Source organism: Hesperophylax consimilis, chromosome 29, assembly GCF_061612785.1.
Source record: "Hesperophylax consimilis isolate HC1 chromosome 29, BYU_Hcon_1.0, whole genome shotgun sequence".
Taxonomy (NCBI): domain Eukaryota; kingdom Metazoa; phylum Arthropoda; class Insecta; order Trichoptera; family Limnephilidae; genus Hesperophylax; species Hesperophylax consimilis.
Genome location: NC_142864.1, coordinates 5,936,402 through 5,951,645, shown reverse-complemented (window position 1 = coordinate 5,951,645; position 15,244 = coordinate 5,936,402). Strand labels below are relative to the sequence as shown.

The 15,244-nt window shown below is 34.2% G+C and overlaps 1 protein-coding gene and 2 non-coding genes across 3 annotated transcripts in view; all 3 read right to left on the bottom strand.

The window, feature by feature from the left end:
* Positions 1 to 719: 719 nt before the first annotated feature.
* LOC149409819 (hexokinase-2-like) overlaps positions 720 to 15,244 on the bottom strand; it is a 74,814-nt gene continuing 60,289 nt past the window's right edge. The window contains exons 5-12 of the mRNA XM_089649367.1: positions 14,392 to 14,498; positions 13,757 to 13,891; positions 11,040 to 11,346; positions 10,314 to 10,469; positions 9,792 to 9,931; positions 9,199 to 9,332; positions 7,553 to 7,635; positions 720 to 5,983 (exon numbers count right to left, since the gene is read on the bottom strand). Of these exons, the coding sequence (XP_089505493.1) occupies positions 5,968 to 5,983; positions 7,553 to 7,635; positions 9,199 to 9,332; positions 9,792 to 9,931; positions 10,314 to 10,469; positions 11,040 to 11,346; positions 13,757 to 13,891; positions 14,392 to 14,498 (1,078 nt within the window). The 3' untranslated portion in view covers positions 720 to 5,967. The remainder of the gene's footprint in view (positions 5,984 to 7,552; positions 7,636 to 9,198; positions 9,333 to 9,791; positions 9,932 to 10,313; positions 10,470 to 11,039; positions 11,347 to 13,756; positions 13,892 to 14,391; positions 14,499 to 15,244) is intronic.
* On the bottom strand, positions 12,678 to 12,749 carry TRNAE-CUC (transfer RNA glutamic acid (anticodon CUC)). The gene has a single exon. It is a non-coding gene; the product is annotated as a tRNA-Glu (tRNA).
* Positions 13,206 to 13,277, bottom strand: TRNAE-CUC (transfer RNA glutamic acid (anticodon CUC)). The gene has a single exon. It is a non-coding gene; the product is annotated as a tRNA-Glu (tRNA).

The window sequence follows — 15,244 nt, the reverse complement described above, 5'->3', positions numbered from 1 at the left end:
GTCGAGTTCTGATTGGCAGATAATTTCCATTCACAAATGATTTTATTCAGATAGAAAAATGAACCCGAGTGATAAGTAAATTTTTGCACATATTCTATTAATTGCTGCTATACATACAAAGAGGCAAAACTCTACTAAATTGGGCGAAAAACGCGGTAGCGCGTTTTTATCTGCTAGTAATTTATTATTTTACTACCACGCTATTTCCCCGCAGGGATAGGTAGAGAGAATGTGCCTCCAAACAACTCTGTAGTGGTACGCCACTACTGGTGTCGGACGGTATCAAGTACTACTTAGTACACAGTGCCAAGTGCTAAGGTACCTAGGCCGTCATAGAACATACTGGAATTTTCGGCTGTTGCTCAGCGTTACGGGGGGCAATGTTTGTAGCCATAACAACTAGAAGGTTCGAGAACGTAGCGTACCACTACAACTCCTTTGCATACGCTTCCTTGCTTCAGTCACATTCATACATTGTCTCACATATACTCTTCTATTAGTCTGGCTCTTAACCACTCGAGTGCTCGCGTCAACAACTCGAATATGAGTTGAGTGGTTGGCGTTCGAGTTACAATTTTCTCGCTCTCATTTAAAAAAAATCATATCTCTGAATTTTAATACGGAGATATATAAACTAATTTTAGTGCTATATATTTTATAATATTATATTTTTATGATTTTTAAAAAAAAAATATGAAAAAATCCGCGAATTCTGCGAGTAAAAATGGCATATTGTGACGTGCGATTACTCAAGACGTTTTGCAAACTCGGCATTATATGCCGAAAATCACTCGAGTGGTTATCATGGCCTGACTCAAGTATTCGAAACACTCGATCGTGCCATATCTTTTTTGGGCGTCTATGACTTCTTCTGAAAGTTCTGAAAATATTGGATGGACAATTTAAAAAATAATTAAAAGACTTGCAAATAATGTTTATATAAAATATAATATTTCAAATGTATAAATTACAATTTTTATGCTTTGAAAGCGGAAAATATTTACACAAAACTTTATTAATAATAAAAAATATTTCCTCTCAAAACAAGCTATCTTGTAGAAAGGGAAAAATAGAGCTACATTTTTTAGAAAGCAGCATTTTTTTATAATATTTAATTAATATTGTTAATATCTCTTACATCGTACAAAAATATCACTTTCATAAAATCGTTTCTAAAACTTTAAACAATCATATGAACAAAGTAGATAACCACGTTACATTTTATGGAAATACTTAATAAGGTTAAACAAGACTCTCGTTATATTATAGGTGTTTATAGATATCGTTAATTGGATTAAATCATCATCGGTACAATATTCTATTGAATCACCGGTATAATATTGGATCCAATCGTCCGTACACTATTGGATTGAATCATCGGTACAATATTGGATTGAATCACCGGTATAATATTGGATCCAATAGTCCGTACACTATTGTATTGAATCATCGGTACAATATTGGATTGAATCATCAGTACAATATTGGATTGAATCATCGGTACAATATTGGATTGAATCGTCAGTACAATATTGGATTGAATCATCGGTACAATATTGGATTGAATCATCGGTACAATATTGGATTGAATCATCGGTACAATATTGGATTGAATCATCGGTGCAATATTGGATTGAATCATCGGTACAATATTGGATTGAATCATCGGTACAATATTAGATTGAATCATCGGTGCAATATTGGATTGAATCATCGGTACAATATTGGATTGAATCATCGGTAAAATATTGTATTTGTATGCCTTTCTCGAAAGAATTGAATTTTTAAACGCACACAACTGTTTATTCATGTTTATATTGCGTATGTACGGGGGCAAACAAATAATTTGTCTTAATATTGTAAAGCAATATCTTGCAAAAAGCGTATTTAAATAAATTTATTAATTAACGACATCTATGAACACGTAAAATATAACGAATATCGCGTTTGACCTTAAGTAAGGTTTTTTTAAATATGTTTTAAAAAAAACGATTTTTAGCACCGTTTTTTGTCACAGCGTTTAAATATGGCACAAACATTCATCTTAAGGTTAAACGTAATGTATGTTATTATCTACGCATTAATTTAATTAATTTTTTATACATTCTTTACAATATTAAGAAGAATTATTTGTTTGCGCCTTTACAATATGAATAAATAGTTCTGTCCGTATACAAACTCAATTCTTTCAAGAGAGGCATAAAAATATAATATTGGATTGAATTGAGATTGTATACCGACCAACTATTTATTCATATTGCGTATGTACGGGCGTAAGCAAATAATTCGTCGTAATATTTAAAAGCGTTACTTGCAAAAAGTTAATACAATGATTAATTAATGCACGCGTAGAATATGATGTACGTTGCGCTTACCCTTAAGTATAGAAAAACATTTTATCATCGTACCTATTAATATTGTACTTACAATAATTTATCTTAAGAGTTTTGTAAAACTAAATAAAATTACGTTCTATTTGTGTTTTTCACTAAAGATTACATTAAGTGTGAGTTAAATTAAATATAGTATCATATAAATGAATTACAGAATAAATTTAAGGTAATAATAATTGACCTGCAATTAATTACCATAAATTATTAATTATTTTAAATTGTGCAAACTTTATATAACTTAGTGGCTAACAATATAATATCATATTATATTTGTCCTAAGAATATTTTTTAACAAACTTATAACAAAAAATAAACTTAACAATAATATAATATATTAATTAGTGGCAATATAGTTGACTACGTTGATTAGCACAAAATTCTGGTGTTTTTTTTCCATCCATGAATAGCCAGGGTAAACGTTATTAAATTAATTTATTCAAATCCGATTTTCGCAAGTTATGCTTTACAATAAACACTATTTGGTCGGGCATTTTACCGTCAAAATGGGGGCGAAGTGCGTGTTTTTTTTTTAAATTTTAGCGCTAAAATTAGACTTTCCGCAAAATATTCATATCTTATGATCTATTTGATATTTTTCGATGAAACTTTCAGTGTTTTACTTTAAAAAGATGCTTCTATTTATTTATTTAGCAATGTATGGGTAATTCTTTTTTTTTATGAACAAAAACTTTTTACTTTCTTGGGAATCATAGAAAAAACAGTATTTCACAAACAAAATAATGTATCGAAATTTATTCATACAAAATTAAAAGATTATTTAGAAATTTTCAATACATATTAAAAAAACTATAACCTAATAGTGCTTCAATGTGTGATAGCGTTCGAAACACTTTCCTTTATGCAGGGGCACATTGCAAAACTTGCACATGTACCGCGTTTCACTGCGTACTTTGTGAGCGGAACATAAGCGACAACGATTTTATTATTTTGTTGTGTTTCAAACTCATTGTATTGACAGGTAGATATATCGCGTAAAACACATGACCCGCACCCATTTAGAAACCCCTTGTTTATTGGTTTCCCGCTCCTTACCGTTTTGCGAAACAAAACGAGTAAACTCGTCTCCCGCGTCTTACTATAAAAAGCCGTATGACGAGTTTTCTCGTTTCCCGCAAACAATGTGTCAAAATGAATCATTTGTTTGCGCACGGCCATACGCAATATGAATATGAAGCAATAGTGTAGTCCGCATAAAAACTCAAATCTTTCTAGAAAGGCATACAAATACAATATTGTATAGTTGATTCAATTGAATATTTCGTATTTGTATGCCATTCTTGAAAGAATAGTGTTTGAATATGGAAAAAAAACTATTTATTCATATTAATAATTCGTATTTACGAGCGCGAACAAATAATTCATTTTAATATTTTAAAGTATAACTTGCGAAAAGTGTCTTTTCCTAAAATAATTAAAATAACACCACATATGAACACGTAGATTACGTTTGACCTTGTAACAACATTGAGCATTTTAAAGATAATTGACATAGGTATTTGATATTTATTTCTGAAGCAGTGAAATTGATTAATATTATATTTTTGTAAAAAATCTGCAACCTTTTTGCCTCAAAATCAATTGCACAGAGCTCAGGATCATACTTACAATTACGGCACAGAATTTATTAAAAAATAACATTTCGATGTACCCACAAAATGTTGAGGTATTATGCTATTTTAAAATTTTTCAGTAATGAATGAATGTAAATCTTGAAAACGGATATTAACCGACTTTCCGATTTCCGATCGAGCTGAAACTCGGCTGATAGACTCGTTGTAGATGACGATGCATTCTATTAACCTTTGGTGGTAATCACATATACACATTTCTATTAAAAGGGGATTACATCACAACAGTTATTAAACGAAGTTAATGCCGAATTAAGTTATAAAAGATATTTTAAAATGTACATATTTTTTAATTTTACTTTCTTAAATTATGAATATAGTGAAACGTTAATTTTGTGTAACTCTTTCTTTGAAGGCTATTTTCAAAAAGGCATTATTACATGATTTCAATTTTCTTGGAAAAACGAGTTATTGTTTACAAACAAGCAATCTAATTTGAGTTGTTTGTTTTTGGGGTGTTATGCCGTGTTGCGCTAACTCCTTCTTTAGCCGACGTTTTCCTTCTTTAGCCACATCTTCGGATCTACCGGATCTGCCCTGATGATGGACACTGCAACGCTGTCCGAAACGTCGGCTAAAGAAGGAGTTAGCGCAACATGGCATAACACCCCAAAAACAAACAACAAAAATGCTTTTGTCCGTGAGAATCTAAAAACTTACCAAGCAATCTAATATTCAGTTTTAGAAATGTATACCTTTACAAATATCAAGTGGGGAATATTCAAAAGAAATAACTTAGTACTATACTAAGGAAACTTTTTGATATTGTTTTCAAACACAAGATTAAATAAGTTTAGTAAAATATTCTGCAATTTGAATCAACTGTTGAATAGTATCATCTAATATTGAACTTAATTACAAAAATTACCGAAATGTGTTCATTATTACAATACGTGTCTATTACGCATAGTAATACTACTTCTTCTATTTATATTGATGTTTTTTGCATATATATAAACAACAGTTTACGTGTAGGTTTTAAGATAAAGGATTATTAAGTAGAGTAAAAAATCCACTACCCATATTAATGAAAGTAGTAAGTGATTTCATGTAAAATAGTATTTTGCACAAAATTTTCTGTTTTATTACAACCATCATCAAAAAGTCAATCGTTAGATAAACAGAGAATGATTTTTTTGAGGTTAGGAGAGGAAATCGAAAAAGGTATACTTTTAAAGTAGGTAATATGGCAGTTTTTAAAAAATACTCTCGTTCAACCAGTCTACGGTACACTTTCAAAAATACAAATTAATTTTCTTATTCGGACAACAAACTGAATTGATTTCAGAATATTTTGAAAATACCCGACTTTTTAAGATGGTATAACTTCGTTAAAACCCGTGACAGACCACGCTATATAGGAACCCACAAAACTGTATTATGGAGTATTATTATGACCGTTTAAATTTTCCATTATGTATTGAAAATGATAATATTACTAAGCTTTCGTATTATAACAGTGTGATGATATTAATATAATATCAATATTTAAATAAGGCAATTAGTAATTCCTAAAAAAATATAATTTTCAGCAAGCAAAAACATTAACTTGCTAGTTTGTCAAAAAAGCGTCGAGGCGACATGTCAATTAGTCAGGCATGGCATCGACAGGGTTAACTGTCAAAATTCATTGAATTTTTTTAAACTTTTTGTTATTCTTTAAGGAAAAATAATAAAAATAATTATTGATTTGCACTAGATATTGCATAGCCCATTTGATTTTTACAAGTAACCTTGCAGATGTCTTAAAAAATAGTTTTAACCTTACAGTAACTAAGAGTCAAGTGTTATTTACAATATTTGAGTTCATGACACAATATTACAACATTCGAGTTCCTTCAGACTTGTATCTGGTATAAGCAGCTCAGTAGAATCTTCATTCTCAGTCTTGTTAAGTTTATTTTATATTAACGGAGTTGCAGGTCTTACTTCAGGGATTGTCTGGAAAGAAAAATAAACATAAATAATTTATTTAAGTTTATGCAACACTGAAAAAATAACAATTTGCCACTTTGAATGGTGTAGAAAATATCTAGCTATATTGTAAGGCGAAGCTTAATGCCAAATCACTATTTTGATTAATCTTTATAACGAATTGGTGCACATAATGAATACCAAAAAATATGCTTTAGATAAATTGAAGATTTTTCTATCGTTTCGCTTGAGTAGAATAACAATAAAAAATAAAAATTACTCAATAAAAAATATAAATACAAACTACTCAAAAAATATTTTTTTAATAGAAATGTATGAACGCATAAAGGCAATAACTTTTAAAAAATCCTTAGTATTTGTAAGGTGATTTAAACTTTAATTTTAGGTAATTGTGTGGCTTTCTATATTTTTTCCAGGCACTATTAATAACAATTCTTTAAAGAATTTCTAAAGAATTCCTAAAACTATTTAAAAAAATTAATTTAAAAAAATGCATATTGTAGGTTCACCTTTATTTTTTCCGACTTTAAATGATCATCTAGTCAATCCACATTATGCAAGTGCATTATATAAGCATAATAAATACAAAAACAACACGTCAAATCACCAGAGATCAAATGGAAAAATAAATCACCTACTCCAGATATTTTCATATCAGAGGGTTCGGCTCGGTAGAACTTCTAATTGGACCAATAAATCATACTGATCCCTCAATATAAATATTTAAAAAATCTTTCGTAATCCTACATGTATTTAAAATGATAAATTCTTTGAAAGATCTAATACTCCTAAATGTTGAATGAGAGAGCTAGGTATAATGCCAGTAGCCGAAATAACAAATGGTAAATAAATAAATAAAAAAATTTAACACTTTTATTATTTTATTATTATTATTATTTATTTTTTCACGTTGTATAATTTGAATGACTACCATAACACGGGCATTAGCCTAGTATGGTAGTTGAAAATTGTAATGTTCAAAAATCTATAAAATGAAAGTTTTTTTTTATACAGGGTGTATCGGCACGTACCCGACAAACTTTAACCAGCTATTCCTTGGCACATTTGGAGTAAAAAGTGTTATTGGCACTTTTTTTTTTAATAAAAAATTTACTATTCATATTTTCACCACATGTCACCAATGTTTTATCCTTTGTCAAAGTTTGAAAACCCGTCTGACAATATTTTGTTCGAGTTTCGTTGAATAATGTACTTACGTACCTACATTGGCGCGCTTTTACAATCACAACGAAATGGCACGGTACCATTCGTCTCATTTTTAACTATTATTATTTAGTGTGTACGAAAGAGCGAGGACACTTTTTGACACACTTGCTAATAACAGCTGTTGAACACGAGATTCAATGCAAATGACAGTGACGGAGTGTGGATTTTTTATTTATTTTTTGTTTTTAATGGAAAAAAAATGTTACCGGACAGCAAAGCGCCCATAACATTTTTTACTCCAAATGTGCTGAGGAATAGCTGGTTAAAGTTTGTCGGGTACTTGCCGATACACCCTGTATATACCTAGATTTTTGGTTTCGGCAGTCGTTAAAAATACGGTATATTTACCTGCGGGTAGCGAGACGTGCAGCCACGGCTGCTGTTAGTCCAGCTCCCTTTCCACTGCCATCCTCAGCCAATAACAAACTGAACTGTAATACAAAAAAACACGGATTAGTCAAGTCATCAAAGGTTAGCATTACTAGAGATTAAAGGTTTAGGACACTGACGAATTTACTGATAAACTAAGACCCAGTCGTTTTGGTACGGACCTAAAATCAGCGTTTAATGGGGACCATTCAAATGCGCTGAACGACCATTTGATGACAATGTTACATTTGATTTTTTTCGAAACAACTAGGCCTAAATAAGTTAATAGTGACTAATATTAAAGGCTTTAGTATGTTAGGGCACTTTCACACAGCTATTGGAAGTATGGAAGACCAAATATTTGAGAAAACATTCGATTTTACGAAGAGTCATATTTGTTGTATTTCCCGTGCTCAAATATATTCATTTGAGAAAATTTACAAGTGCTATCATTAGGTATTAGACCATGCCTCCTAGTTCCACAGCAGGGAGATCTTATAGGCTCATCAAGGAATGACATAGGAACAATAGAGTTAGATACATCTAGATAGCGATAGTTTCTTAAATCAATAGAACTGGTTACGCCAATATACATTAATTTACACATTCATCTCATGCACACATATATACATACTGGCGACCACTGTACTGAGATAGTATTGTTGTTCCTTTATCCTAGCTATGTTCCTTTGACGGCCGGTATAGTCCAGTGGTAACGCATTGGACTGCCATTCCGAAGGTCGCGGGTTCGAACCCGGCGTGCGCAAATAAATTTTATTTGATTAATTTGTGTTATTTCACAATTAATTAATTAAAATAATATATAGTATATTTGCGGCACGTTCCAGAGTGAAAGATACTACCAGTATCGCCCTGGTGTAAGACCACCATTCAGAATTGAAACGTTGCTCCAAATGGCTTTAGCCGTGTTTAGTGACTAGATCTGAATAGCCAGGTACTTCCCCACCTTCCTCTTTCCCTTCCCTACTTACCTTCAGCCTCACAACATCCCCCAATTGGGGATGCCATAGTCTCACTGGCTCCAGACGGGAGCAGTTGGGACTCTTGTGAGGTATTCACTATAAAAATTTAAAAAAAAGCTACTTCGATTCCTACACCTTTTCTGTGCACATTGTGTCGTCAGTCTGTTACAATAACACGAGAAGTCTGTTACAATAACTCGAAAAGTCTGTTACAATATCTCGATCCGCACAGCCCACTATAATAATCGCATCCGCGCGAATCTTACCTAGCTTCACATTATCATATCTTTACATCAGCGCCAATATCGTGCAGTTACGTGTTCAGTGCCATTGCTGTGAGAAGAACAAAACAGCAAGAAAGGAGTGCCAACGTTCCTAATGGTGAGTCCTTCCTTTCATTCAACAAATTATTGTCTCATGTGCAGTGGTAATTACCCTAAATTCAATGTCCTTCCAGAAACATTTTTTACACTCATGAAGCAACTTAACATAACACCTTTTACTCACCAAGAAGTCTTCAATCATTTGTAATAGAAGAAAGGCTAGATGTCACTAACAGAAAGCGTTTCCACGGCTGAGCGATATTTTTACAGATAGCTTTCTGATGATTGAGATAATTGAGGTTAGGTTATGTTAGGTTACCTGGTGGTCTGGGGCCAGAAGCGTGGTGAACTTGGAGAACAGATGCCTCAACCTGGGGTGGTGCTTGTAAAGGGACCCATCAACTGCGACTGTCACGTGTTCCCAGCACATACGCTCTAAAAGTGCGGCCATACCTGATCAAGGAAAAATCACTGATTAACATCACATTAAAGGACTGCATAATACTCGTAAAAAAGAAAAAAACCTTTTCTGTTTATGCTGCAATAATGGCAACATTAAAAAGGCAGTTAGTTGCATTCGAGGAACTTTTTTGTGTTTTAGTAATTGAGTTCAGAATATTGATCACCAGATAAATAGTTTGGTAGCAGAATTGGTTTAAAAAACTCTTGACTTGGTATCTCCTTTCGCTGAAAACTCCTTTGTAACCTAATCTTTCTGTTACATACGTACAAAGAAACTACAACTACATATTAGCAGTATGCCAAAAAACTTTGATGAAGTGTAAATCTTCTATGATGATAGAATTATCTATGTAGACAGTTAATAGTAATATATAGTAGGAATATTTAAAATCTATATTTATGTTGGTAAGAGACAAAAAATGATATATTTAAAGGTATAATAGTACTTACAGGCTGACAGAAGCTGAGCAGCCCTGTGGGACACCAGGGTGCAGACATGTTGCACAATAGCCACCTCCTCTCCGGTTGCAGAAGCTCCTAAACGAGCCATCAGCTGCTCCGTACGCCAAGTCTCTCCCTCCAGACTATCACTATAATGAGGAAGGGATAAGAGATATAGAAGCAATCATCAAAAAAGATATTAATGAGAGACCAGGCATGGAGCAGATTACTCCAATTGCGCCTGTACAGGGCAGGCCCTGAACTGGCCTCAAGGAAGACCTGCTCTCGGTTAGAAATATCTTATTATGTGGTGCTGTGTATGGACAGTCAGGGTCAGCCATGACGTGAAGTTACAATTACAACTGTTATAAATTTAATTAACTTCAAAACTGTCTTATTGTCCACTCGAGCCTACAAGTTTCAACTGACTGTAGACTATGGCATCCCTTTTGGGGAATGTTATGAGGCAGAACGAAGTTAAAGAGAGTCGCATATTCGTATTTAAAGTATATATTTTTGGTTTCTACTTACAGTTCAACTTCAGAGACGCAAGACGTAGAAAAAGAAGCCGGGTGCAACAGTGCTCCTGCCCTCCCACCTCCCAGAATAAGACCTCCTCTTATGAGACCCTCCAGGACGCAGCGAGCCACCTCTCCTAGATACTTGCCGCTGATGTACTTCTCAAACCTGGAAACAAACCAAAAACATCTTAATACTTCTTCAAACACTCGTCGTGTATGCCGATTGTGTAACGTAATGTGTAGGAGAATGAATGACGAGCTGTAGTGCCACGTGATTTGCTACGCGCTGCATACGAGGATCGTCGATCCAGCTCGTCAGTGGTGCGTCGTCTGTTGACACACTGTACGCGTGTGACTATTTCCAGCCTAAGGCTTATCAAATTAGGTTCGAATGGTAAACACATATTATTCTCTATTCAAATGCTTGTGCAGATTTAACGGAGTATAATAAATGAAGTTTTACATGATTTTGCGTTTAAGAGAGATGAGTTTAAGACCGGCGCTTGAGCAAACCTGTAATTGACGTGTTTATATTGGATCAAAGTGGTCCAAATTAATTTGTATGAAGTGAGTTCTCCATACTTATCTTACGTTTGAGTATCAACAAACTTTCGAAACAATATAGAAACAAAACAAAGCGTCTTGTCAAATATAATATAGTGGTTTTTGACGAGGACAATCAATACTAAGTGAAGCTTTCATTCTGGAAATTATGGAAAGGAACCAAAAAACTTACATGAAACTATTGGACAGCAGAGACAAGCTGTCGACCTGACGATCAAACGGCGTCTTGATGAAGTCAATGACTCCATTATCTCCAAAGGCCCCCCACTCTATATCGATGACAACTTGCTGGGCGGCGAGAGAGGCAGCCGACTGGCCGCCCTCCCAGTGCAGCACGCGGTCCGCACGCTCTACGAAGCATGCGTTGGAGCCAGTACCAAGGATCATGGCGATGCCAGTACGGTGGTCGATACGGGCGCCGGCCACCAGTGTGCCAGTGGTGTCATTGAGCAGGGCCACTACGTTGACGTTGTGAGTTCCTGAATAAAATGATAAACACGCATTAGCTAGATAAAAAGAAAGTGAAGAGACAAAATCCATGTTATGTAACAGAATCACATAAAGGTGGGGATGTAATTGGGAGACACTAAAAACTGCCATTTACAGAACAGAGAACACCTCTAAATCATGTAGAAAATAAAAAAAAGTGGGTGTGTCAAGCCTACGCAAGACAGAAGTGAAACTTCTAGTATTCCTCTCTCTCTATTTTCAAATTTAATTTATTCCTCTCTCTCTATTTTCAAATTAACCGTATGAACCACAATCAATTACGTATTTCACTCGTATTACACTCACGACGCAGTATACTAACCAAGCAGCTGATGCTTGGCGTGGCGCAGTTCGCTGGTGTCTGAGAGAGAGGAAAGAAGAGAAGAGAGAGAACGTTCGTGAGCGGCTCCCCCACCTCAACAAGCGCATATGGTGAGAGAGGGACAGTGAACGGTGAGCGGTGGTGGGGGTACCCGCATTTTCGTGTCGATCCTGACTCGGTTTTACTCCGTCCCCGAATCCATTACGCGCCTAAAGAAGTTTCACTTCAAAAAAATATATATATTTTTGCTTTATTGAAAAATGCACTTTATTTTAATATTATAAAATATTTGTAAGCTAGTCTGTCTCGGCACAGAATTTCTAGTGAGACAGGCAAAGCCAAAAAAAATATATAAACCTTTTTATATAGATGCACATAATAAATAAAAATATCACCTGAAATAATCAAAACACAAATTAAATAAAACAGTATCTCAGAAAATTGACCAAAAATAATTTCCGGTACCGGGAATCGAACCCGAGCCTCCTGGGTGAGAGCCAGGTATCCACTATGAGAGCCAGCTAGCCACTAGACCATACTGGACTTGCGAAATTGTGCGAAAATACGTTATTTAACTTGTTTAATAATTACAACGAATTTTGTACACCATTTTTCTGAACGGTGAGCGGTGGTGGGGGTATATGAATATAATATGAAATAAAAATTTATTTCATACTACTGGAGCTAAAATACAATATCAAAAATATCCTTCCTTTGAAAAATAATGATTCTCCATAAAAAAGGAGTGCACTGCCCGGGAATCGAACCCGGGTCGCAAGAATGGGAATCTTGCATGATGTGCTTCCGCATTCCTAAAATAATTGTGAAATTATAAATACATCCCGGCTGCCAAAAGTCCATATTGAAAAATTAACAATTTTATGATTTTTTTCAAGTCACTGCTTGTATTTAATAAAATGAATTCTTAAAAATATCACCTGAAATAATCAAAACACAAATTAAATAAAACAGTATCTCAGAAAATTGACCAAAAATAATTTCCGGTACCGGGAATCGAACCCGAGCCTCCTGGGTGAGAGCCAGGTATCCTAGCCACTAGACCATACTGGACTTGCGAAATTGTGCGAAAATACGTTATTTAACTTGTTTAATAATTACAACGAATTTTGTACACCATTTTTCTGAACGGTGAGCGGTGGTGGGGGTATATGAATATAATATGAAATAAAAATTTATTTCATACTACTGGAGCTAAAATACAATATCAAAAATATCCTTCCTTTGAAAAATAATGATTCTCCATAAAAAAGGAGTGCACTGCCCGGGAATCGAACCCGGGTCGCAAGAATGGGAATCTTGCATGATGTGCTTCCGCATTCCTAAAATAATTGTGAAATTATAAATACATCCCGGCTGCCAAAAGTCCATATTGAAAAATTAACAATTTTATGATTTTTTTCAAGTCACTGCTTGTATTTAATAAAATGAATTCTTAAAAATATCACCTGAAATAATCAAAACACAAATTAAATAAAACAGTATCTCAGAAAATTGACCAAAAATAATTTCCGGTACCGGGAATCGAACCCGAGCCTCCTGGGTGAGAGCCAGGTATCCTAGCCACTAGACCATACTGGACTTGCGAAATTGTGCGAAAATACGTTATTTAACTTGTTTAATAATTACAACGAATTTTGTACACCATTTTTCTGAACGGTGAGCGGTGGTGGGGGTACCCGCTTTTTCGTTTCGATCTTGACTCGGTTTTACTACGTTCCCGAAAATTCATTACGCGGCTAAAGAAGTTTCACTTCAAAAAAATTGCAAAAATCGAACATTTAAAACCATTGGTTGACACCGACTTTTTATGTAATTACTGCACAAGAGTTCCAACAGTCCGAATTAAGTGGGAGCATGATATTTATGTTGTTAGGCTAGGGTTGAATGAAGTCTGAGACTTTAGATCTGGTTATAAAATTCGGCTAACTTTCGTAATTTCACGCAACTTTTGTATTCTGAATGATGTTATTTTACTAGGATGATACTGATAGCCTTTATTATTATGAATGGTTGTTCCCGGCTGTTGATATTTGGTATATCAAGTCAAGTGTACTCACCACACTTGTCCAAAGACTCTCTCAGCATCTGGACCATGTCTCTTTCCATTCCACTGCATTTGAATGACTTGGTCCATGTCAGAAGGGATCCGGAACTAAGTGAGTGTTGTACCATCGGGAAGGAGAATGTGAAACCTGCAGAATAAAATTAACTATTTAGACATCGAACTTGAAAGAGTTCTCGCTGATCTGGGGTAATTCCGTCAATTTCCTCTCTCTTTTAAATATTTTCCCACTAAACTGGTCTTTCCCGTCTAACAATATTGTAATTCCCAATTCTGAAAAACACCACCCACTCTTACCCCTCCCCACTTCTTAGACTGTTCAATTGTAATCTATATTTAATTTTTGACTTTATTATATACTTGCTCCTGATGAGGTGAACTTTGTTCATGAAACATGTAGAGGTTATATATATATTAAAGTGATGTAAACAAAGTTATTTGTGTTTTATTATAATTTCCTCTCCTTGTATTTCAATAGCAGACATTTATGTTTTTTGTAGGCCCCAAGGAAATGATTTACCTCGGGGTCTAGGCTATCTTTGGTGATGTTGTAGGGAGGATTCGTCTAGTCTGGTGAAATTGGCGCAAGCGTTAGTTTTTAAATTTAACTAAAGATTAGTATTAGCTTACCAAGAGGCAGAGGCACTTCCTGAAGACCTTGAGATTTAATGAAGTCTCCAACACACTCTGCAAGATAGTCGAACAGCTTTACTCCGCAGCCAATCCTCTGTTCATCACTGAAATTAAATGATACCAAGATCAGATGGTGTGACAAGTTAACATCAATCAATAATAATTAACGAGAAACTGTGGAGATTTTAGACTTCTAAAAACAAATTTGTCGGGAACTCAAAATAATCTCTATTTTAAAGGATTTAAGATTTTTAATGAATTACCGACAGATGTTAAAGAAGCTAAAAGCCTTGCTGCTTTTCTTAGGTTATGACTAAATACTATAAAGAATAAGTTTTAGATGTCTTGTAAAGTGTCCTTAATGTAATAGAAATATGTTAAAAGGTTTATACTAGATATAAAAATGTAAAATTTTTAAAAACTAAAAAAAAAATCATTACAATACCAACAAAAAGTGGAATCCTCGATTCAACAAGAACAGAAGATCTTAAAATTCTCCATAAAACGGTTATGCACTACATTACGGAAAATATCACAAATTTGAGGTAAAGTTAAGTATAAAAGGTCACAGTGGCAGTTTTTATCATTTCGTGACATATGTCAAAATATAGTTGCTGAACTGTCTGTAAGTGACTTTGAAAATGTCGATGGTCAATGCAGAATCGTTAAGTAGTTGCTCTGTTGATTGGCGCGTTCTGTTAGGCAGAAGTCATTGCTTTCGGGTATGGAAAATTGCAGCTGATCTTCCACTAGTTTACTTAAAGTATAGTTTAGTTTGCCTACACATATTTTTGCTTCTACGGTTTTGAAATCGAGCATTCCAGATAAGAACAAGGATGGATATAGGAAT